Source organism: Motacilla alba, chromosome 2 (genome assembly GCF_015832195.1).
Source record: "Motacilla alba alba isolate MOTALB_02 chromosome 2, Motacilla_alba_V1.0_pri, whole genome shotgun sequence".
In the NCBI taxonomy this organism is placed as follows: domain Eukaryota; kingdom Metazoa; phylum Chordata; class Aves; order Passeriformes; family Motacillidae; genus Motacilla; species Motacilla alba.
In genome coordinates this window covers 64226308-64252114 of record NC_052017.1, presented here as the reverse complement: position 1 = coordinate 64252114, position 25807 = coordinate 64226308, and the positions used below count along the sequence as shown (strand labels likewise).

General features: G+C 41.4%; 1 protein-coding gene across 9 annotated transcripts in view; it reads left to right on the top strand.

The window, feature by feature from the left end:
- PHACTR1 (phosphatase and actin regulator 1) overlaps positions 1-25807 on the top strand; it is a 303315-nt gene that overhangs the window by 135985 nt on the left and 141523 nt on the right. Inside the window, exon 1 of one of the 9 annotated variants that reach the window (XM_038128284.1) lies at positions 23634-24211. The exons of 6 other annotated variants lie outside the window; for them this stretch is intronic. In XM_038128284.1, the coding sequence (XP_037984212.1) occupies positions 23962-24211 (250 nt within the window). In that variant the 5' untranslated portion in view covers positions 23634-23961. 2 more of the 9 variants (XM_038128286.1, XM_038128288.1) reach the window with 2 other exon arrangements.

Below are 25807 nucleotides of genomic sequence, written 5' to 3'. Positions count from 1 at the left end.
TGCTCCCAAAATACAGATCCACAGCCAGTTGAAATGAAGAAGCGGTTTATCTTGTCTTGGGGGGCAGCTGCAGGAGAATGTCTCTTCTCCTGGGACCGAGACCACTGAATGTCATCTCTCTGCAGGGCAATCTCCCCAGGTGGCACTAAAAGGTTATAGTCATTATTTCTGTAATGGCGTTGCTCTGTGATATTATAGGGGACATCTGTGTAGTCAAGTACGTTCACAGCTATTAAGAAAGCTCACTAGATAGGCCTGTAGCACAGGATATCACTACAGTATCCTTCAAAGATATTAAAGAAAAAAGCTGTAATTCAGATGTCTTCTTACAAAATCTTACTCAGTGCTCTGCAATCTCAGGAGATCAGAAGTTGAATGAACTGAAACTTCTTTCAGCATAGTCACTTATTTCTATGCATTACCTTCATGAGGGCAGTAAGAGTGAGGATTACATGGGTAGGAAAGCACAGACCTATTAATTTTCATAATGAGTGGTCAGTCTTACTGAAGATTAGACTTTTAATCTCTAAAGGAGCCATCATGTTTCATTGGATAAATGATCTACAAATGAGAACTTCTCTGAGGAAACTCTATGTGATGGGTGACAAAGAAAGAAAATGGTCCAACACAATCTTTCATATGTTGATTAGAAGAAAAATTCTAGCTCAACAGTGAAGGTAGGATTTGATTTATCAAATTCAGAAACAGTCTCAAACTTTGTTATTTTTGCCTTGATTTTCAAGCAATAGACTGCAAGAGGTATGTGAGTAAAGTCCAGATGCCTCAAACTTTCTAAGCCTACCACTCTCAGACAGTAGAACAGAAGGTGTCTGTTATTTTTAACAGCCTATCAAGCTGATAAAGGAGCAAATGTGTCTGTTAGAAATTCTGTGGTTTTTTAACCTGAGAGGGTAAAACAAGCAAAAAACCAAATAAAACCCAAACAAAAAAAAAAAAAAAAAACCCAACAAAAACCCACAAACAAACAAGCCCAAAAGACAACTAAAAAGAATGATCACAAACAAATCCAAACCACAAACAAAAAAAAGACCATAAAACCAACCTGTAAAAATCTGCCCAAGGTTTTACTTCTGAACTACAATGGCTAGGGGAAACACAGATTCCACTTACAAGTGAAGTGCAGAGCAGACTGAAGCTATAGCTGTGACTTTGACCACCATTGCAGTATTTCTGCCTCTAAATAATTCTTGTTTCACACAGTCTTGGTCTGATAGACTCATGGAAAATGTCTGTGAGAAATGGCAAAATTTACTTGGTTTTCTGGTTCTCTTTACCAGTTGACAGATCCACATTGATTCACAATGTAGGCAAACTAAGAAAATGCTAGCAACTTTTGGAAGTGCAGCTGCAGTGAAAAAAATGTTCTGTTTTCAGAAAGAGCATTTTTTAGAGAGTCAAAAGACTCTCTCTAAAAGAGTTTTAGAGTTGTTTAAGAGTTGTTTCCTCTTCTTCATGACAGATGCAAAGAACAAGAAAGGAAACCCACACTATGGAGTAAGCAATATTCTTGCTTGAAAATAATTTTTGTCACCATTTGAGTTGTTTCAGAGCAGTGAAATAGAAAAAAAATTCCCATTTGATTGCTCAGAATTTAATCACTAGCAAAATAATAAAATAATAGCAAAATAATAGCATTGTAGCATTATTCTCAAATTTTCATGCTATTTTTTTCAAAGTTTAGTTTTTTAGGAATCTGAATTTGAGTTAGACAACTTTTCCCAAAATTGTTTTCTAGTTTACCAAAATTCAGTTTTGAATATACTGATGCTACTTAGCACCAGAGGATAATTTAGATCAGAAGGGATTTCAGGATGTCAGGGCAGTCAATTCAGTGGTATACTGTTAAAACGGTCCTTCATTCTGTAGCAGTTCAGTATAAGAGTAGGCAAAACTTTGAAAAATGCATATTGTGAGTCTTTTAAGCTGTAGAAGATATTTGGGAGGTTCCATGTCAGTAAGAACTTTATGTAAAAGCTTTGGGTTTCTGGTTTGGGTTAGTTTTTTTTAAATTATGCACTGGGAAACTCAGTTTTGCTGAGCACAGCAAGGCCAGACATTCCTGAAAACAACCCCCAAATACTGCACCTTTTCCAGATGTGATGGTAGTCTGGGCTTCAAGCCCACCACATACTTTCTGTGGTGTGTTTTGCCCTCAGCTGTGACTGTTCAGATGTGAACCTAACCAAAATGTTTTGAAGCATTTGTCTTTTTCATTTTGTCAATTTATATACATTTAGAAATATATTGGGAAAACACTTAAAAGGAAAAATGCTTCCATATCCTACCGGGTAATGATGATCAGGAGAATCCCTCTGAGGTGCCTGGATTTGATATCAAGTCAAGAGTCTTTTCAAGAATGAAAGGAGTCTGCTTTTGGAGTCAGCACAATTACACAAAAGATGAATCTGTCTCCTTTTGTACCTTTCCCACCTTTTGCTTAATGTGGTGCAGTGAACTAAAACTTGTAGAGCCACCATTTTCCCTGATAGGAATATCTGCTGATTAATCAGGCTGCAGTACTTAACATTAAATCTTGCTTACTATAATTGACTGTTATGTCATGCTAATGAGATTTCTTTTAGTTTTACTGCCTGCATGCTGCTGATCTAGACAGCGAAGAATTTTGTATTGTTTTATGGCCACCTATACCTTACTGGCTTTTTTGCCTTTTCTTTTTTTTTTTCCTGGGGGGGGGCTGTGCAGAGGAACAGTAGATTACTTCTCTGCTAAGTATTTTGTCTCTATCAAAAACAAGTGAATAGTTGTGTGCTTAAGCATATGAGGCTTGTGAGCCATCTTTATTTTATTTTTTTTAAACCAAACAGAAACTGAAAATAGTACTGTATCTTTGTTAAATATCCAAAATAAAAAATTACTGAGAATAGAGAATAAGCATGGGAAGTGGAGGGGGAAGGAATTAAATAAAGAAGCAATGGCTTTTCTCCTTTCATTTCTGCAACTCTAAGCAGTTACAGAGTAGAGTGAAAAGATCTAAATGATGTAACTAGCCAAATGTACTTTTTCTGTTTCCCAAAGGGAAAGCAAATCTACTCATTGGAGACCTGACCCAGATGAGAGTTATACCTCCTGGGGAAAACTTTGGTTCTTGAAATGAGCATTGAAAGAAAGTTGGGATCGTTAGTATTGAGAGGCCAGTTTGCTCTGCTGCTGTGCCCAAGCTGTGACCACACATACTTAAAATTTACCTGTTTTGCTATAATTCTTCATGGACATGGCATATCTGCTTACCCTGTGTAACCAGTACAAGCTGTTTGGAAGGTCTGGAGAGTGAGTCATATGCGGAGCAGCTGAGGAAGCTGGTGTTTAGCCTCAAGAAAAGAAGACTCCGAGAAGACTTTATCAGTCTCGACAACTGCCTGAAAGGAGGGTGTGGCCAGGTGGGGGTCAGTCTCTTCTCCCAGGCAGTCAGCAACTGGACAAGAAGATTTGGCCTTGTGTTGTGCCAGGGGAGGTTTAGGTTGGACATCAAGAAGAGTATCTTCACTGAAATGGTGGTAAACCATTGGAGAAACTGCCCAGGGAAGTGGTGGAAGTGTTTGAGAAATGACTGGACATGACACTGAATGCTATGGATTAGTTGCAATGGTGGTGTTTGGTCAAAGGTCACGCTTGATCTTGAAGGTCTTTTCAAACCTTAATGCTTCTAAGATTCAGTGTTCACCTCACATGGAGGAGATGACCCAGGGATATTTAATATTCACAGGATGTGGAGCAAGTGTAGTTCTTTGAGGGGAGAGACAGATTTAGCATTCAGGTGACTGTTATTTATTACTCCTATTTGTACGTCATGTCACAAGTGAGAGTAAAAGATTTAGCCATGTTGAACTTGATAGACTTATGCTATCTGACATTAGCAGTGTACTGAGCTAATTATTGTGGTGCTCTGCATATTTATCAAAGAAAGAAGCTTTGGCTCTTCACAATCTATGGAGATGCAGTAGCTCCAAGGCTTGAGCATAGTCATGAGCAGCAGGAGTGACTAGCCTCCACTTAAGAATCCTTCTTTAGGCTGGAGGTGATGGGTTTTCCTCCTTCTGCCAAAACATAAGCCATCTGAAGAGATAAGTAATCCTTATCAGTTATTTACAGATGCCTTAAACAGCAGAAGCAAGTGGAGGCATTTAGTCTGGATGCCATGGTGTTGAACAGTGATTTGTTGGGATTTTTGGTCAAAGAAAAAGGGCATTAACAAAATTAACCCAGCACCACCAATCTATAATGGCCACTAAAACATCTGGTCTTGGAAAGCTGACAGGCTGAGGAGGGTGAGGGGAAGCCATCTGATAAAAAAATCAAATCAGCAGTGGCTGAACACAGACATTTCTTGCAGGGACCAAACCAAAATGAAGAAACCATGGCTGAGTCTCTGATGGCTTTCACTGTAGGCACCAACACTAATTATCAAGTCCACAGACCAACCCAAAACATCCTAAGGGATGGACTGCAAATCAGAAGCTGCAAATTCAGGTTTAAGTGGGACACAGTCTGTGCTGGATGCCACACTCTCTCCTTGTTAGATCAGGCTTGTGTCCATCCATAGTGTAGGTTACCCAGGAATTTTTTGTAGCAGTGATTAATTGGAAATCAGCCCTGCTTGTGTTCATCCTTTTGTTTCTGATGCATAACTTCTCAGAAGAACAGCGTGTGATTTTTTTGAAGCCATTAAAATTGACCTGTTGTTTTCAGCCTTTGAGACCTCTGAGTCATTTTGGAGTGATTTTGACCTGTTTTGTGCCTGAGTTTTCTTGCTTACAAGCTGTTTTTCCCTGAAGAAGTGCTGGTACAATTGCTGCACTTGCAACACTGCTTTTGTCGCATGTATGACTGTGTCTGCAGGAGTCATTCTCTGCTGTTTCTCTGCTCTCTGCTTGTAAAGTCCATGCTGTCATTTCAGAAATTGTATTTAAAGATGGTATTAAAATTGGTGGAGTTTAGGCTCATGTTTCCCAAACAATTGTGCTTTTGTTTGTTTGCAAATGTGGCTGTCTGAACACATTTTAAAGGGGACTGCGTTCTAGAACATTCTCACCCCTTGCTTTTGAAAGTCTTCAGTGCATATTAAGCTAGGCCCACGTAGTCACTAGTCATATTTGAAAACATGGACCTTCAGATTGGCCTTTTTTATTTGGTTGGGGTTATTTTTAAATCTTCTTTCTTTGAGACCTCAAGGGAGAGACAAATTAATCATCTGGTGACACTCCATTAGGGAAACAAAATTCTTTTTGAAGTCTCTATGCAATTATTACAAGGAAACTTTCATTGTGTTATAACCTCAGAGATTAAATGTGATAAGATAATGAAAAACAATACCCATTTCAAGAATGCAAAAAGATATTAAATTTTTTCTGTCAACTAGTTTGTGATATATTTTATCATTCTTAAAAGAGAGGCAAATGATCTAGAATGGAGTAATGTGTCAGGTGTGTGTCTTTGTTTCTTGGGCTAACTTTGTGCATTATGTAAATGTCCATGTTTGCGTAAGGACATACCCTCAGTGCCTTCCTTACCTGCCAGCATCTGTAGGTTGTAGTTGGCAAAGCACTGGGGAAGATAACTCATTCCAACTAATCTTGGAAACTGAAGCTGTAGCTCAAGGGAGTGGGATACCACGTTTGGCACTGAAGGCTGGCAAAGATGGAGTGAGTGTGGCTGATGCTCAGCGAGGTTGAAGGAAGGGGACAGGTTGCTGCTGGCTTGCTTTCATCTCATTCCCTCCAAGCAAGTAGTAGCATACCTGAAGGCCACCTCCAAAGCAGAGCGATGACATGCCATTACTCAGCCTTGTTTAGGGCTAGGAAGAGAGAAACACTACATTTATAGCTTTCCTAGTGCATGCCCTAGCTGTTTCCTGTGCTGGCTTGGCTTTTCTTGAGAGACTCCCAGAATATACATTCTCTGAGCAACAGGCTTGCCGTTTGGGATTCCAAAATAGAATGCATTCCCTGCATCTGAATGAGGTGGCTCTTCCCTTGGTGAAGGCCCTTTCCATCCAGCCTGGAAATTAAGAGTCTAGAATGCATGTAAGCAGTTGCTTTTTTATCAAAGCAGCAGTGATTTTCTGAAAGTAGTAAGTAGATCCTTCCACATGTGTCCCAGCAATGCAGATTTCTGCCGCTTGTAATGAAATGCCCAATTGCTAGCAGGAACAAGGAGCCAGGCATTCCAGTTGAAACTCAACAGGAATATTTTTGTTGGCTTTATTGGGCAGAATCTAGAAGTCTACAATCTCTACATGAAACTGAAACTGCATTCTGGAAACATGTAATTGAATGCAGACCTGGGCACTCTTGAGATGATAATGAACCACAGAAGCTCGAGGTACTAGATTATGATGCCAGCCCTTATGGTAGGCATCAATTTATCAATTGCTTTGATGCAAATGAGCATCTCATACCAAGCTAAAATTGTGTTTCTGCAGCAAATCAAAGCTAAGCAGTAGGATTTATACATAGATAGATAAATCGTAGCTGTGCTTAGCAGTGCTTCCCTCACCATTTTTCACAGGGACAGTAAAGTCATTAATCTTTGCTAGTAAGAAGCTTTTTAAAAAAGAGACAAAAAGGCTTAGGAACATATCAACAATGTAGTGTTCAAAGAGAAAAGTGGGTACTGACAGGAATCCTGTCTTATTTAAGCTGCATCTGAATGTGTCACCTAGAGTAAGAGAGTTATAGATGGCAGTTGCACTACTAGATTATGTGTGCTGTACCACCAAGTGTGCTTTTTGGGTGGGTAGGTGAGATTCTGCATGCAGGAAGAGATACATTTTCAGCCTGACTGGGGCTTCAGGTCTCATTTGGTGAAGAAAAAGTGTACCCCAAAAGGAAAAGAGCCACTGGCACTGCAGAGAGGAATGCTGCTGGGAAGTCGTGTAGGACTCAGGCATACACTGCTTACCCTGGTGTTCTTTCTTCTTGTCTTTTAAATGAAAGTACTGCTTTATAGTTTCTTATGCACCCCACCAAATAATACATTCCCTGTGAAATGTAATGGGAAGTTACTGCTGTAATTAACTCATTGATTGTTTAAAACAATTGCTAATTGTACGTGGTTGGAAAGCTGGGAGGATCTCACTGTCACTAATGTGACTGGATAATTATAGATTTTTCTTTTCATATTTTTTTTCTGTAAAACATGTTTTCTTTGCAGTAGCTTTTATTTTTGGCCACCTAACTTTCAGTGCCCATGACTGACAGATGCAGGCTAGCAATCAGCCCCAGGGCAGGAAAAAGGATGGAGATATTTCAGACCTCAATAATTCGGCACCCTTAGGGACACTGTAGGTAAACAAAGTATTCATTCTTATACGTAATACATGTATGCTACTGTAAACACATTAAAACAAAGGTCTGTGCAATAGCAAAAATGTCTATATGCCACTGGAAGCATTACCTTTGGGAGGCTTCTAAGTGCCAGAATATGGTTCAGTCGTTCTTCTTTTAGAGGAGGAAACAAAAAAGGAAAACAAATAGCTTGGAAAGCCACCTCTGAGATGCTGCTTCTGCATCTTGGCATAAGAGCCTGTACACTGCCCACGCACATTCGATATTTCTTTTCAATGAGTGCTGAGGTTGCTAGCTTTTACCACAAATGCCAGGGAAACTGAAAAATGCCAGCTCTTCCCTGTTCTGCTTCTCACAGCCAGTTACCAGAGCATCTACATGGCACAATGTGTTGGCACAGTGCTTCTTCCAGATAATATGTCATGCTCCATGCGTCCTTTTGCAGCGCTGCATTGCTCTCTGTGGATATATCTCTTCTGAAGCAAATGCCAGACCCACGCCTAGGTGTAGCAGTAACTTGCAGCTACTTCTTGCCAAGATATTGGGAGATTTTTAAGCAAATGTGTCTACAAGGACTGACTGGAGCCATCATTAAAAGTAAACTCCTCTCTTCTGATGTGTATCTTGCAGCCCTACTTCAGACATGCAATGAATTTGTGCAAGACATTGCTGTATCTGAGTTACTTATCCACAGGATAAGTACATTTGCATGTAATGAAACAGGAGCTCCTTCTGAGTCTTTTCTTTAGTGACTAAGCCTCGTATCTTTACAGAGGCTTCCCGAACTCAGTGTGGTACAATTACAAACTAGGATTTTCTTCTGGTGCTCTGTGTTTGTTTGTGCAGTTTAGCTCTGCTTTAGCTTTTGGTATATCTGGGAAGATCTTGCTGTGTCAGTGATGCCCTAATAATCACCACTGTAATGGGCTCATGCTACATAAGGACTGAATTCTGCCAGACTTACTAGTATTGAGTAGTAGATTTTCCTCACTCTGCATCCATAAAACAGTATTAATATCTAAAGTAAGACATATAAGAGGTCTTTTTGCAATATTGACTGCAAGAATATCATTCTCTTTGAAGACAACTTTCCATAGTGTGGACAGAGAGGTTCTAAGTGTGTTTTTCCCTTTGAAAATTACATCTGTAGTCATGGGTTCACTTGCCGTATACTGAGCAATGCAAAAGACATTTTACAGCAATATTTGCATGTATTTGCATCAGTTTAACATGGCGGGGGAGTTTAATTCCGCATTAATCTGTGCATTGATTTTATAGGAGATTTTCATAGCTTTATGGGGGAAGATAAAGCCACTGAAGAGTTGACACAGATTCAGTGGGATGTTCTTCCCATAAGACTAGGCAAAAATGAAATTTCAGTGTATACACGAGGAGAGTTATCAAACAGAAATTGGTCTGGAATTTCTGGTTTAGGAAAGGTCTTGAAGTATTGTGGTTAATAAAAAAAAACCTAAAATCATATTTCTGAGGAATGAAGGTGCTCAGCTTTTTTGTCTGCTTTTCAGAATAAATGGCTCACAGCATAGCCTCAGAGACATAGATGTTCTTGAACCTTTAGTCTGAGAATGCAGCTGCAGGTGGGGCCTATTTGGCCCAGGAGAAATATTATTTGGTTGCATTTTTTCTATGAGAAAAAGAGGGCAAAGGGGGAGGGTGTGGAATCTTTGTACAATATCCTGTGGCCAGAATCAGGTAGCATTAGGTTTTTACCAAGAAAATGTTTTCTCCAAAGATGCCCCGTTTCACTTGGTTGAATACAAATACATAAAAGGCAAAATCTGTTGAATGGTTGTTTAAATAACTCTTTATCAGTTTGGTGGGTTGGAAGTACTCCTTGCATTTCAATTCTGATATCAATGACTCCCTTTAAAAAGTCTTAAGAAGCAGTGAAGATTCATTTTCTTAGCTTAAATCTGTATCTAGCTTTAAATACCCTAAGTGTTTCTTTCATTCCAGCTATAAGAAAAAGGCAGGGGAAGGTATGACTAAGTTATAGAACCTTCAGACCATATACCAACATTAGAATTCTGTATTTGGATCAAAAATTAGTGCTAATGAACAGAAATTAAGATTTTAATGCTCTGCTCTGAGAAGCTATCCAGAATAGAATGAGAGAAAATAGTAATTTTAATTGTTAATGGGGAAAGCAGCACAGGAAATTATTTTTGCAAAATGGCATTGATCAGGACTGTAATTAAAAGGCATCTTAAAGAAATGAAGAGAAGCTCAGCATAGATTTAGATTTTAAAGCATGCTGGATTTAGAGTGCTCCAGATGTTTTCTTAGAACAAGCTTCATTGACCTGGAATATCAAAGTGTGCCAGCGTACTCACTGGAGCATTGTTAATGCCTCTGGCTGGGTTTGTTTCAGGATCCTTGGTTTGAATTGCAGTGTATTTAATTTTGTGAGCACAGTAAACTACAGAGAATGATTAATCTACAGAGATTAAATTTATAAAGGTGTGCCAACCATCCAAACACAAAGCTTTGCATTGTGACTTCTCTCTATTCTATTTTGGTTTTAACTAAGTCATCCCAAGTGTGTAGATCCATTGTTCACTAGAAACCTATTTTTGCAAGGCTTGCATTATCAAAAATCTTTATCAGCACAACTGTGTTTGAAATATGTTTTCACATTTTTAAAAGGTCTGTGTCTTATCTGACCTGTCATTCCAGGCACCTTTTATAGCCAAAGATACCAGCAAGTGATGCCCAAAACAATTGAAAAATTACAAAAAAACTCTGCAATCTTCATTGAAATTATAGTTAGACAGCTACCCATCCTCCCAAGCAGTAGACCATTGGAAGGTATTACTTTACAGAATGTTGGCATACAGTTTTAGACCTTAGAACTAAAAGACTGATATTACAGTGTCTCTCATCTCAAACAGTGCCATGCTTCATGTCAACAGAGGTGAATGAGTCAGGCTTGCAGTACCTCCTGTGTCTCCTGAGACATGGAGTATCTTTACAAGTATCTGTTATGCAGAGGCAAAGTGTTTTTTCTAAATTGCTTCTGTGATGCAGTTGAGACCTGTGTTCTATATCTGAAAAACCATCATCAATTTCAAAGCGTGTGAACAAAAACCAAAGGTTATGGACGTTGTCCTTCATGCCTCAGAACCCTCAGGACCATGAGTCTTCCCTAGTATTTTCCTAAAAGCTAGCATTCCTTTGGTAAGTGTCCCTGAATGATGTCATTTTGTCAAACCTAGCATGACCAGCTCTGACACTGGACAGCTGTAAGTGTTTGGTTATCTGGGGCTATGCTCTGGAAATCTCAATGTCTGTAAAATTGTTCCAGTGTTACCATTACTGTGCAGCAAAAATGCTGTGTTACACGTTCAGAGTCAAATGTGCCAGGAGATAGCACGTAAATACAACAGATATATTCAATCCATGGACTTTTAACAAACAAAGAAAACATCAGAAGAATAAGTAATAGCACACAGTAGTTTAAGTGAGAGTAAAGAATTTTCTTGACTGATCTAGCTCCTCAGCTAGCTCCTAATTTTTTTCTCATTAATCAATCTGCAGTCCTTCCCCCTTCCTTTGTTGTCCATAATGCCTGCTTCTATCTGTTCTCAGAGGATGGGGAAGAAGGCACAGGAAGAAATGAAGGAAAGACTTTACCTCCTGTGCCATCCAAAGCTAGAATCCCTTTGTCTCTCCTTACAAAGCTGTACTTTTTTCTTCCTAGCTGTGAAGACACTGCCTTCCACCTCCTCTCTAAGATGCCTCAATTTAATATTACTTGATTGTACCTCAATAAGCACATTCCTGCCTTGGAGGCAATCACAGCTCCAGAAGTCCTAGTCCTAAACACCACACTTCAAACTTCATATAACTGTAATTACTTTAACTCTGGTACAATTATGAAAATACAAAATCTTAATTGTATGGACAGTGCAGCCTAGAATGGAGAGCTGATGATGGGTTAACCTCTCGTTCACTCTCCTCCACACCATTAGTTTTGTACTATCCTTCTATGGATTTGAGGAAACTGATGTTTCGGAAGTTTGCGCAGTCCAATTATTCAACGTGATTATACTGCTGCAAATGCCGAATGTGGTCCCATTGCACAGACTCAAAGTAGAGCATCCTGCAGAGTAGCATTGCTTAGCAGTGTGCTAGATGAAGCACTATAGTGCATGGAATTTTAAATCCATGCTAAATCAGTGACAATGACAATGGACTACATCAGTATAATCCCACTGATGGGTCAGGTCACTGCAGTTTCTCTGGGGTCTCCGTGTATTAGCTCTATGTTTTTTCTCCTTCCAGGATCAACTAGATTTCCCAGATTCCTTCTGTCCTCCAGCTCTTCTACCTCTTTTTGTCCTTCAACTAAGTCTCCATTGGCCAATACCTCTAATCTTGTCTCATGTATTTATTTACTATTCCCAAATGTAAGAAATAGAGGACTCATAATTCTGAACTGCCAAAAATTTCAGGAGAGGATCTGAGCTACAAGTTGTGACCTGCAAACCCCAGTGCTGCTCTGACAGTGACCCAGTAGAAGAGGAGTTGTGCATTGTGTAAATATAATGTTGTTTATAGCCCTTGCTAGCAAGCCAGGAGCTGATGCCATTCCTTGGTACTAATTAACATGCCTTCTCTTTCTCACCGGCGAGATTTGTGAGAGCAGAGGCAGACTCTTGAAAGATGCTGATGAATATGGTGGATAGTAAAGGACACCTTATGTTCTTTCCTTCTTTATATAGACTGCAGTTTTGCCCAACAGGCACTGTGCAATTCCTAAATGCCCAGGCAGGAAGAACTGGCTCATAATTGAATACAGATTCAAATAAAGCTCCAACACATCATTTCTGTAAAGCATTGAACAAACAATGCCATCTCTCTCTTTGTCATATTTAAGTAATACTTTTACAGTTTTATCTACTTGAATTGTAACCTTTTCAAAGCCTGGCTGCTTGAACAGTACCTTGTTTAAAGCCCTGCCTCATGCAAGTGGAGGTGCTTATTGCAGATAATTACTTATGAATAAGCCTTTGTCCCAAACAGCTTACAAGAGACCAAGCTCATTCCACAAAACCTGATGAAATAAATCAGATGGCATTCATGTTGTGTTGGTACTGACTTGACCTGAATTCAACCTGTCTGATATAAAGATGAAAATCATTCCATGTCATTATAAAGCCCCTTCAACCATTCATCATCTCTAATTGCTAGCTTCATTATCCCCTAGCTAAGCATCATGCCAACTATTCATAAGAGCTTTGTAATAAGCTGCTTCATTCTCTAGAACCCATATTCTTTGTTTTCTCACCTTGTCTCCCTTCTAAGCCCTGCTTTGGTCAGAAGAACAAGATAAAGAGCAAAGCAAGCACTTGTTCCCCATTAACAGTCCCTGCATTTCCACTTGAAGCCTACATTGGCCTCACAGAATTCCTATTCCTCTCCCATGTGCCGCTGCAGCCAATGCCCTACATTGTCAGGGCTGGCAGCCTTTTCACTTCCCCCTCAGCATGTTTCTGTGCAGACATCAAAAGAGTGATGCCTCGGGCAGGCAGAGCAGTCCTTTGTCATTTAACACATTGCATTTCCCAGGATAGCTGTTTTATGGCAACCAGCTTGTGGAGGTGGCATTCCCTCAGATGGAGGTGGATAGGAAGTGATGGAGGAGCCTTTATCAGAAAGATTACAAGGCAAAATTACAAAATACACATAATTCTGGATTTCTCAAAACATCTAGAAAAATTACAAAGTATGGCCAGGTTGGGGGGTGGGGGGAAATAGTGCCGTGGTATGAAAAGCTTATTTGCAGCTTATAGTGCATTAGATCTCTCATGAAAGAAAGCTGCAGGTTCCCTGAGGAAGAAGGCCAAATGGCTTCTCTGGAGAAAACTGAAAAGCTGTGCATATTCCCATGAGCACAGCTTACTAGCTTCTTACCAAAGGGCTGTAGCATGGTCACATCCCACTCAAATATCTTGTCTGACTGAAAACTACTACCCTGACAAGAAAGCTTGGAACTTGCAGTTGCAGTGTGCAGAAGAGCACTCACACACCACTGAGACTGCCTTTGGTTGTAACCTCAAAGGTGTACAAGTCAGAGGAAGATACTATTGATTGAATGTTTTAGAATCATAGAATAACTTCTGTTGGATGGGACATCCAGAGCTCAAAGCAGATCTAATTAGATCAGATTGTTTGGGGACTTCCAGCCTTGGGACTTTCCCTTCCAGCCTTGAAAGCCAACAGAGATAGACAACCTTCCTGGGCAACTTGGTCTTATGCTTGGCTGTAAGTAATTAGTAGTCTCACCTTTAAACTTTTAACTGTTGTGGGGAAGGGAAAATACTTTTTTTTTGCAGAAACGTGTGCTTCAGTTTGCATTCTTGCATCAGAAGAATGCAAACTGTTCTCTTGTGAATCTTTTCTCAGCATGCTCTTCAAGTACTGCCTATGAACACTAAGTTCTTAGTTGTTCATGGTGATGTAAGTAACATAGATGTGTTTGACCTCTTAGTATACATTTTGGTGATCTATTTCCAGCAATAACCCATAAAGTGATTGAAAATTTCCATCTGCTATCGGCCTCATGATGCAGTTAGAGCTCTCCCAAAGTCTTGAACCAACACAGTCTTGAAGCCGGGATGCTTTAAGCCCAGAGGATGACTGCTCTAGAGGAAACTTGAAGATCATTAGGACAAAAAATCTGTTAAAATGTCAGAGTACATTGTATACTGCAGTCCTAAGTTCTGCTGGGGCCCCTTGGAATTTTTGTAATACAAAGTAATAAAAAAGATCTGCAGTGGGTTTTACCACTCTTTTGCTGCATTCACTCCACTGTGAATGAAATGTGTATTGTACTGCAGTCCTTCTAGTTCAGCCTTCAGTCACATTCTTCTCTGGTTTTAACCTCTGGGAAAACAAAATCCTGCCCTGTGTGCTACTATGTTCCCTGGAGACTAAGGTTTTGACAGATAGACCTCATGGATCATACAGGTGAAGCAGTTGAATCTATAAAACCTCCAAAAATTAGCATATATTAGGAGTAAGTTTTTATTTCTAGTGAATAAGTTATGCACATGAAGGCTAAGATTGTGAAAAGTACTACAGGTGTGTTGTTATATATTATGGCAATGCATTACTGAAAAAGCTGAATTAGATTTTAGCTGTTAATATTTCCTGCTTTTATAAAAGCCCCTAAGAAATTACTAAAATCTAGCCTGGATATTGAGGCTTTAACCAATGGGCAGATATTAAAGAGCTTGGCAAGATTCACATTAAAGTATGTTCCAGGATTTCAGCAAAAACTGATTATACAGCTATTTCTTCAGATCCTTCAGCACACTGCAGCTTCTTTGTGTTGACTGCTATTCAAGGTTTGAAAGAGGTAAAAAATGCTTAATATGGCTTTTAGTCAGTAAGACCTGTTGATGGTGCGTGCATTGTCTGTTGGTGTTGTAAAGCCTGGTTGTGTTAAACTCTGGGCACTAGGAGAATGATGATGTGAGACTGATGCAAAGCCAAACTTCTCCCTCGGTGCTTGTGGTTCACACCAGTCCACAGTGAAAGTACAAGCAGCAACTGAGGGATAGGGGCCTGATGATGAAAAATGACTAGCCCATACTAAACAGCTGCTAAAAAGAGGAGAGTAAGAACCTTTTTCTTTCTGCTTCTTTTTGAAGGAAATAAAAAGTTCCTCATGCAGATTTCTGTACTATTCGGAGGACCCCATGTTTGTGCTGAAGGAGGAAAGACTGGAAAAGATGCTCGTGATAATGTCAGAAGCGTCTTGCTTCACTTCAGTGCTGCTAGCTCACTGGGTGATATGTATAGAAACCATATGCTATTCCTAGGGATTTGTGTTGTCTTAATTTCTAATTTGAGAAAACTGTAAGCACTTATTGAAGTGAGGTGATTGACAGTGTGTGCTGCTGTCAGGCCCAGTGGAGGCAGATGCTTATGAAAGCTTCCCCCTACAGCTTTGCCAGCATTCGTACCTTAATCAGCCTTTGCAGCTGCCTCAGTACTCTTGGTTCCTGCACTGTTCATGTGTTATTGCAAAGTGTTTTTCAGTGGTGAGGGAAGCCTCTGAAGGTTGGGATGGTCTGTTGTTTCGAAGGCACCCTGGAAGTTTAGGGAGGAGTTCATAGGTTTCCTGATCTTCTCTCTTTTCCTTCTCCTTCCCTTTACCTTCTTTCTCTTGTGGCTGAATGTTGCTTCCCCTCATCTCATGTTCCCACTTGATTCTGCCTGCTTGCCTGTTCATTTGTACTTCTGTAGACCTCATGAACCTTTAGCTTGTTCTCACAGCTCAGCCTCTCATCCTCTATCTGAACTTGGTCAGAGTTTGACTTTACTGGACTTGGTGTATGGCTTTCCCCATGTCTCCAGCCTGCAAAGCTTTTGCACTTTGTGACTTTCTCAGATTGCTTTAAACACACTGGTACTGGAAACCACAGGAGCCATAGTGAGCTGAAAAGCTGAAATGAAAACCTGTTAGTTTTGTGTGCCCCCATGGCACACAGGAGACATGGCAAGTCCCAGGCCATTGACCTGGAAACTTTAGGTAAGAGTCTATAACTGTGTTACTGCAAATGAGCTCTTTGGGGCCAAGTCTGTCAAACGTATCCTTCTTCATTTGCTGTTTCCTTTTGTGTGTGAAAGTGTTTCCTAAATGAATGTGCTTCATGCACAGTCATATCCCTGACCTTCAAGTAAACTGTTCTGAACTGGAAGCAGCAGACTTAATATGAGTCATTTATAAAGGAAAAAAATCCAGTCATCCCTATTATGTGCTGATTGTAACTTTGTCTGCTGTAGGCTGGTGATCTCAGTAGCAATAGAGAGTTTCTGAGATAATAACTATCTATTTAATTGCTTGGAAATAAATCTTCTGGTCTGTCTAGCAGTTTCAAGCCACGCTCTTACGTTGGATGTATTACTTCAACTAAGTTTCCTGCAGTGTGATCCTTCTCCGTAGCTTTACCTGAGAAGCACCTTTTATAAGTAAGGATTATCAGCAGGGAGTGTTAGTCTGTACATTCTTGGGGAAGTCATGCTATTTGATATGATCAGGAATTAATTTAATTAGTTATGTAGACAGAAATACGAGGACAGTTTGTGCTGAGAGCAATGCCTTTGCAAGCTGATTGACTTCATTGCAATTGCCTGTGATGGGAAGTTCAGTTTGACCTATTTTCTTACATTTTCCTTAAAGCCAGATGACTCAGACCGTTCTGGAGCCAGGGCAGACAGAGCACTGTGTATGGCTCAGTCCTTGAGGGGTTGTGACAGGAAGTCCTGTGATTTTGTGATATTCATGTCTGTCCCACACACTCTCAAAGGGATAGAGATTCAGGATATCCCAAGTGGCAGTTTTAGAAAGACTGATGTTTTCTCAGGTGTCTGAAGTTGATCACCGAGGATTTCCAGGTACTAGCAAAGAAAAGTAGATTTTCTTTCTCAGCATTGTTTCTTTTATTCTTGTCTTGAGATGTGTAATTCTTGAGAAAACATGGAGAAAACCGTAGTGGCATCCTGAAAAATGATGACTGTGACCTACTTTCCTGAGTTTTCTTTGCATTCAAGCGTGTCCAGAAAAGGCTGTTCCAAGTCACAAGTTTATCACAGTAGAATCTTGCTAGGTTACACCAAGTTTCAAGTTTCTCTATTGCATATTGTAAATCCAGGGCTTCTGCTGTATTTTCCTTGTTATTTTAGGTGAAACACTTGATTTTGTCCAAATTAGGTTCTTCTTACAAAACAACTGTAATGCACAGCTCTGAAACCCTCCTATTGCCTTCTTTGCTTTATTTTTCAAATATGTAGTTTTACTTGGAGCCAACAAAACCATAAGTGCCTGGTTTTCTCTATCTGTAGGAAGCGGTATAAAACTAACCCATGATGTGGGAGCAGTACTGCCAGTTTGTCAGCCAGAGGTGACCAGTGCTTGACTTTATTTACTCTAGGGGCTTGGACTCCTCCTCTGGACCTTCCCCCTCCCTTTTTGCTGTCTAGGAGCATTTGTGACAAGAATATGTCATATTCAGATTTTTTTCCCCCAGGGGCTTGCTAGACACACAGGTACACACAAGCACACTGACTTCTACCCCCGCTGCACCTTTTTTTAGCAGGCTGTGGGGGAACAGAACCTTGTGAGGAATTATAGATGCAGCCTGATACCTGACTGTGGGTTTAGTTTTGTGAGGTTTTTAAAAATATTTTTCTGCATGTAAATGTAAGACAGCTCTGTGTTTGATGGAAGGAAAGCAGAGGGTGGAGAGCTGTTTCTTTATTTATGCACAAAAAGAAAAAGGTGTGGGGTGGTGTGGAGTGTGAAAATCCATGGTATATCATACTTTATTCTCTCAGTGTCAAGCAGGGAGTAACTAGCCAGGAGGCTGCTGCAATGATGTGAGTCTTCAAGTCACTGGTGCTGTTGCGTTTTGGTATATGTTAAGGTGTGCAGCTAATGTCGTGGAAAAATTCCAATTAACTTGAATAAGCACTGGGTCAGGCTCATATTTTGTAGTGAATCTTACTAGTAGAATCTATTCCCACAGTTCCAAACACATGGGGCAAAGCAATTACCAGTGTCAGACTGCAGTCTTTATGCTCACATCAACGCTAAATATGATCCTTCCTAAATGGAATTATTAAATTGGCCACGCAGGACTTAATTCAGATTCCTCCTTGGTTTCAATCTCATAATTGCAGTGAGATTTTTGGAACTGCTTTTTGTTAACTTTAAGATGGCAACTAAACTCTCAGTTTAGATCATGCGGGGGTGCTACCGATTCATGCCTCTGCTCTATCCTTTCTCTACGGTCAAGGCAAAAAAGGTTTCCATTCCTCTGAAAGTTATGAAGGATATGCAAAGTGCTCCAAACTGATCATAAAACTTCAGGGCATGCCACATCAAAATTAGATATGAAAACTGAGAGTGGATTTTCTAAGATGGGAGGTAATGACCTTGTTAGGACTGTAGTGACTAATGGCTCTGGTGCTAAGACTTGCACTAAGCTCTGCTACTGCAAGAGCTTCAGCTATGATTTCAGCATAAAGATTGTCTGCCTTTCAGCATCATCTAATGCTAATGGTTGCTTGCTCAGCTGTTTTAGAACTCCAGGCCCCATACTGGTTCATTGCTGATGTTTACCCTAAGCTTCATCAGGCCTTTGGACATTATTTGCACTTAGATGTTTGGGCATTCAAATGGCAGCTCAGCAACTTTCCATCTGTCCTGCTAGGTAGGATGACATCTTCCTTCTTATCCTTAGAAGGCCTTTGCCTTCAGTAGTTCTTCACTTTTGCAGCAAACAGGTGTTTGTAAGCTTATGAGTTTTTTTATGTGTAACCTTTTCTGTTCACTTTCATCACACCATATGGCATCACATTGAAATAAAGCAGGGCTTCTCCTAAATAAGGAGAGGATTCCATCATGGCAAAGCATATGCACAGGATGTGGAGAGTCCTGCAGGTAGAGCAAGAATGAGACGTGTGATGCTTCAGCAGTATTGCTGAATGTAGGAAAGCCAGGAAGGGGCATTTTCTTTCTTTTCTTCTTCCTTCAGTTTGCTCTCGTTTGTGCAGCACTCATCACCTGGGTGATGGCAGTCTTCAGCTCTCTTGGGCCGAAAACTGCCAGGAGTAGCTGGGATTGTTGCTTAAGAATGTGTTTACAGCTGCAAAACTAAAAAGGTCATATTCTATTTTGGCCTGCTGGAGTCTCAGGCTGATTCTCCCTCCTCCTTGCCCTCCCATTTTTGCTGATGTGCTACGTAGTAAGCAGAAATACTGTCAGCCTAGCACCCTGGAGCCCCTGCCATGGACTAGAGTCTTCCAGCTGCAGTAGCTGCCTGGCAAACAGAAAATATTTGGGTAGCCAGGTTTGAGTTGTGCACTGCAACTAGAAAGATTCTCCACCTGGCGACAAACTCCTTTGACAAGTGTCAGCCGTCCTGAGGTGGTTTTGAGGGCATTTTTTTGAAAGTAAATTGAAGATGTTACCAAAGGCAGTATTGTGCTAAGGGCTTATTCCTATGTTGTAGTCAGTGATCAAATTGTACTTATTTCCCTCTTTACTCCAAGCTGATTGGTTTATATCACTATGTGTAGCACAACATTGATGTATGCATTAATCACTAGAGCAGCTGGTAATTAATTTATTTATCTTGTATCTCTTTATTATTCTCACTGGGATGTTTAGTACCATGAGCAGAGGAAATAGGAAGGAAAGCAAAATATTTATTAAAAACTGCCAAGTACCGGGGAATCATTGTGAAAACATCACTGCCTAAATAGACTGTAAAACATGAATCATGGTGTTTTGGTTAGAAAGACTAAACTGCTGAGAAGAAGTGGTGCTGCCTTGTTAGACTTGCATTTGTCTAGCATTTGTTGAACATTTTTACATGAACAGCCATAGCTTGTTCAGGGGAACACTACAGATCTCCAAGACAACATATGTACTGAAGAAACAAGGATCAGAGTCTTCCACACAGTTTCTCTTGCCCAGCTATTTGTGCTGGAAGAGAGAGCCTGTCCAGCCCACACAGAAACCTCCATGATGTTCAGCAGAGGGCTGTAAGGCACACTTCAGGGGTGTCCTGACTGGCATTTTGCACAGTGCCACAGCTTAGAGAAAGAAGTAAGAGGGAATCTTCTTTTCTGTGGAGTGGAGAATGCAGCTGAAAACTTGCCTGCTCTTTGAGGGAACAGTGTCCCAAAAAAGACTCTTAGCCAAGTGATCTCTTACATGGGAAGACATAGTGAAAGGAGGAAAAAAATGGTATGACAGTGTCAAGATTTCAGTGCAGGTAAGAATCAATATCTCAGTAGTCAACTGTTTAAAGAGGATGCTGCTTCCATTTCTTCTTTGTGGACAATGGAACTGGCACTCTCCTTAATGGCAAAGGCTGCAGGGGTGAAAGAACTGAAGGTACAAATGGTTTCCCAAGCTTATAGAAGAAGCAAATGTGGGCTGGGAATAGGATGCAAGTTTGTTGATTCACTATCAAATAACGAATTATCTGACATCCTGTTCATTGATTTTTGTTGTCCACTGTGCAATCAAATTATGCCAAGGTTTGTAACTGTGTACTGAGGCAGTGAAAAAGTTATTAGACCTTTTTTTCTACTTATCTTTAAAAAGGCAAAGCAAGTCTTTTCTGCAGGACTACTGTAGTACATTCATTTTACATTATTTGTCCTGGAACTGATTAGCAGTGGCAGCTTTCACCATAATTAAAGAGATCATAATTAAACTTATTTTTGTTTTATGAGCTGTGGCAAATTCAGATTCTCTGTAAGGCAGCTCTTAGGAATGAAGGCAATTTGCATGTTATAGCAAAGAGCATGTTACAGGAGACATACTAGCAGATAGCTTCAGGGCTTGTTTGCATTCAAAATACATAGCACCTGGAAGCAAAAATGTGCTGGGCTTTCTCCATGATAACTTGGGGCTCTTATTCACCAGTTATTTAATTCCCAGTTGTCCACAAACATGTCAGAGCAGCTGGGCTTCTGCATTCTCCTGGGATCTGCTTGTAAAACTCAGTCCGCTCTGGTAGTAATTTGCTAGTTCTTTCACAGAATGGAGTACATGTGAGGCTGGACTAGAATGTAGGGGATAATCTTCTAGTGTCTGCCTTATAGTGTCTGCAACTTCTGAGAAAGAAGTTGCTTCTGTCCCTCTCTAAAAGTTGTTTGGGTTGGGGAGATAATACCAGAGTCAGTAAAAAGGCAGTGTTTGGATATGAAGTCTATTTTCAGATCCAAGTTGAATTTTATGGCTTTAGAATCAAATGAGTAGCAAGAGGAGGGATAAATACTGTTGAAATAAAATCAAGTGAAACAAAAAAAAATTAAGTCTGGAGTGAGTGAATTGTTTGGGCTAAGCCTGATGCAACATGTTTTTCCTGTTCCACTCTCATTTTGCTATAAACAGTAAATCTCTGTATTTAAAAGTCTGTTGATATTCTCTCTGTGATATAGAAACACCTTCAGAGAACCCTGGATTATGATTTCATAAAATCTGTCTGAAAAACAGAAACATCCACATCGCTGTTCTTCAGGCAACGATCTGAGATATCAAGAGGTTGTAAATAATTTGTCTGAGGTCACAGAGGGAGGTTGCAAAAGACTGATGACTTGACCCAGTTTTTCATGTTCTAAGTCTTACCCAATTCCTGAACTACAAGACTGTTTGCCTTACAAGACCAGCTCTGCTAAATGTATTACTCTAGTTTTCTTTCTTAAGACAGGTGAGGCACAGCACCCCAAAACTGCCCTGAGACAACAGATATGATATTCCAGTTTTGAGTTCACCCTGCATTTCATTAACACTCATATTTCCCAGATTCAGGGTAGCTGGCATTTGAATGTGGTTTCCTCTCCTGACCCATTTCCATAATGCAGTACTGAGTACCAGTGACAGTGTGAACTCTAAGCGAGTTCAGAAGGTGAATTATGATCATGTCTTCCACTCACCTAATTACTTTCTGAATCACAACCAAACTGAAGGTGTTCTCAAAGGCAGTGAATAAGTTAGAGGGAATTCCACTGTGAGTGTCTGAACTGCTGTCTGACTGCTGGGGGAATCAAACTCTTCTCAGCCTTTACTTTCCAAATGAGTAACAGCAAACAGCATCTCAGCATCAGGCCTTCAAAGGGGTGGCTTTTCAGTGCATTAACTCAGAACTACACACTACGCACATTTGGGGAATTCACCTGCTTATTCCTGAATAATTGTGCATTCCCTGTTCTCTTACCACTTATATGAAACGGGTAGGAATTTCAGATGAGCAACACATGCAAAATCAAGTCCTTTGGGGCAATACATCACCTGAGGTGACTGACTCTATTCAGCATAAACCCACATGCATTGCCCAGTGTGTAGGATGCTTGTGTGGTGCTGAATGCCTGCTTCAGTCTGTATTTCTGTGAGATCTGATAGCACCTAGGCTGATTTGTGAACTCTGCTGAGAAAAGTAAAGCCTTGCATTTGGTTTCAGTTCCCAGGAGTGCCAGGTGAGAAGTCAGACCTGCATCAGAATGATGCAGAGCAAGTAGGTCAGCAGTTTCATTGTATGCATCTTCTGTGTGCCTCTGTGTGTGTGTGTGTGTGTGTGCACGCGCACATGTGTGAACTTGAGAAAATGGAGAACCATGGCACTGAATTAAGTTTCTGCTCTGTCTTCTTTAGGCAAAAGTCTCACTGACAGTGTAGTTTAAGAGAATCAAGGCTGTTTTGTCCTCATGTTGCAGTAAAACATGGGGCAACAATATGTGGAAATGGTAAAGAACTGCAGAATGAGTAGATTTCTTCTAACAGTGAGTGAGGGCTTTGGCTAAAAATAAGGAGAATGGTGTTATTCTTTGCCATGTTTCATCTGCCCCAATTGCACTCTCTCTGCTTAGTGCCTGCCAAACTGATAGCTTGCTGAACATTTAAAGAACCAGCACTCACATTCCTGTAATAGCAGCCAGAATAGCTGAGGTTGTCATCTCTTCTTCAGGCTTTCCTTCCCAGAACCTGCAAGAAGCAGGCATCTTCACCCCCACTCCTCTAATTCTCTATGTCACAGACACTGTCCCGAACTGCTGCTTCGGCAAGTTGGGTATCTTGGGTTGTTTACCATGCTGTGAAAACACACAGCATTTTGGGGGCAGCTGGACAGTAAGGGATTGACAGCGTGTCTGGCCAGGGATTATAATCCCTTTCAGGCAGGGGGAGTTTTGGAAATGCGGGCAGCCTGGAATGATCAAGCTGTTCTCTGGAGCAGCTGCAACTATGGGCAGGAGGCAAGGGAGACAAAGAAATTCACCGCCTAGATAAGCAGTCACAGACTGTGGCTCAGCCTTTGCGGCTGAGGAGCAGTGCCTCTGCAGGGGCTCTTGGGCCGAAGTCACCAGGTGGTGCCAGCCATTGTCCGTGGCTGCCCTCTTAAGCCCTACACGAGCCGGACCAAGCACCTTGTCTGGCTTTTATAAGAAGCAAAGGGGAGGAAAAATCAAGAATGAAAGGCGGGTGGGGTTTGGTTTTGCTGAAGCAGCTGAAGCGGAGTGCCCCTGTGCCCCCTTGAGCCGCAGCCGACGATGGAGAGCCGGGGAGGAAGGTTTGCAGCCCGCCGCCGGACAGTTCTTTGTGTGTCCATCGTTCATTCCGTGGGACGGGCTGCGCTGCCGGCCCTGTCAGTGTTCTCCAGGCCGGAGGACGGCGGCGCTGGCAGAGCCGGGCTGTGCCCGCCATCCCGCAGGGCCGCGGCCCGGGGCGCTCGGGGGCCTGCGGGGACGGGGGAGGGCGTGGGAGAAGGGGATGCAGCGGGAGCGGGAAGCGAAGGGGGGCTCTGCCTCCTGGGTGTTCGCAGGCGGCAAGGTAGCCAAAGGTGTGCCAGGCTCCGCCGTGCCGCCGAATGTATCCGGCTCCCGCGGCTAAGGGAGAGGCTCGCAGCGGGGACACGCTGAGCATCCTCCAGCCCTGCCCGGGGGATTGGTTAAGGAGCGGGGTCGCGGAGGGCAGGCAGCAAGGCTCAGGCAGCGCTTCTGCCTGCTCTGCCTCCCGCCTCCCCCTCTCCCCCAGCCCTCCCCTTCATCCCTGTCGTGTGTGGCAGCTAAACACCGAGGCGAGCGGGAGCGGATGGCGGATTGCACGCACGCCAGGCAGCCTGGGATGCTGGCTTTTCCTTCTGCTGGCTGCAGGCAGGGCTCGGTTTCGGACATGAGTGGAGAGAAACCTAAAAAGAAAGCTTTCTATCTAGTGAGGATGAAGCCACTGAAGGAGCCCACCAGCACCACTAACAACGTCTCGTTTGTGATACAGTATCACATAGGCAAGGAGATCAAACACATTTGCAGCAACTGCAGTCGCGGGGAGGAAGCCCGTGACGGTGAGTGCTGCGATCCTGTGGGTGTAGGAGCGAGGCAGGGAGCGCGTGTGCTTGCTTGGGGGTGCGCGGACATGTGTGCGCTCCCGTCGGAGCCTGGGATGCTCGGCTTGCTCCTCCACAGATCCCAGGGAAAGAGGAAAGGAGGCGCGGGAGGAATACGCTGGGCATTGATTCAGCCTGTCGATCAGGGAGATGCCAAAAGGGACGGGTCCCTTCATTTGCCACAGAAGCTTTGGGCTAACAGTTAAGGCACCAACTCTTCTCCTTTTTTTCCATTCCCTTTTCTCTCCAGTTGCTATAGAAATTGCTGTTTGTATTTATTGTGTTTTGTTCCCATTCCTATGAATTTTAGATCAGGGATTTTTGCCTTGATACATCAACTTTTTCATTGTCGTGCTGCAATAGAGTTTGCTTGACTCAACCGAGTATCTGGAAGATCTGGTTTATCAGGAATACCACTAGTGTGATTTTCATCGTGCTGTCAAATGCATGGGGGAAATTGTATTTTTATTGGCATTAATTCAGTGCTCTTCAGACAACAGTTCTCATCCCTTCCCCCTCTCCTTTCGGGACTCAGCAAAACCTCTAGAGGGTATTCAGAGAGTGACGGTGTAATCAATCACAGGTGTTTTTACAGGTAAGTATATGCTTTACATGTTTCTAAGAATGCAAATATTTGAAGGCAACAATGATAAATTCTCTGGATTTTGCTGAAGTAAGCTATTAGGAGAAGCTGAGAACTAGGAGCAGCATACAAGCATTCAGGCAAAAAATAGCCTCACAGATGTTACCCCACATTCTTGTTCAATGCTGTATTACTTTGCTTTGCTGTGTGGATTTGCATGTTACTTAGGACTGAAGGCACTCGACTTAGGTCCCTAGTAAGTGATGTGGTATACAGATCTCATTTTCTGAAGGTCAGGGAAAGACTTTTTTTGATGATAAATTTGAATTTGAAATTGTTGTCGTTTTCTGAGCTGAGGTTCTTAGTAGTTGTTGGCACTTCATTTTTCAGCTTTTGACATTAAGGTTAGTATTATTACTATTATTAATAATAATATTTTAATTAACCAACTCTGCTTTCATTTGCTTTATGCAAAAGAACAAAATATTATTTGGGAACTCATGGTTCTTTTTCAACCGAGGTCTACAGTTTAACAAAGTAACTGTGCGTTTGCTAATGTCTCTTCAGAATAAGCATCCTGCTAGTGTGATTATAATTTTTTTATTAAAAAGCAGCTAAAGCTGAACAGAATTGCTTTTGATGAATACCGAGAAGATAGCCTGAGAAGCCTGGAAACCCACAGTAGGTTAAGCACTCTTTCTGCTTATGCCACTACAGCTGAGGGAAGAATCTGATTAATGCTATGTAAATTGTTGAGTGTTTCCTTTTCTGTTATGTGCTGCTACTGACAGCAAGCCCCACAGATATTAAAAGAAGGGCTTTGTCCAGCAGTAGTATTTACTTTACACTACTAGTGTAGTTTATTTATCCTTAAAAGCAAATGAAGCCATTTATAAAAATATGCTTTCCTAGTTTAATTGAATTGACCTAAAACTCAATTGCATCAACATCTTTGGCTGAGGTTTTTTTTG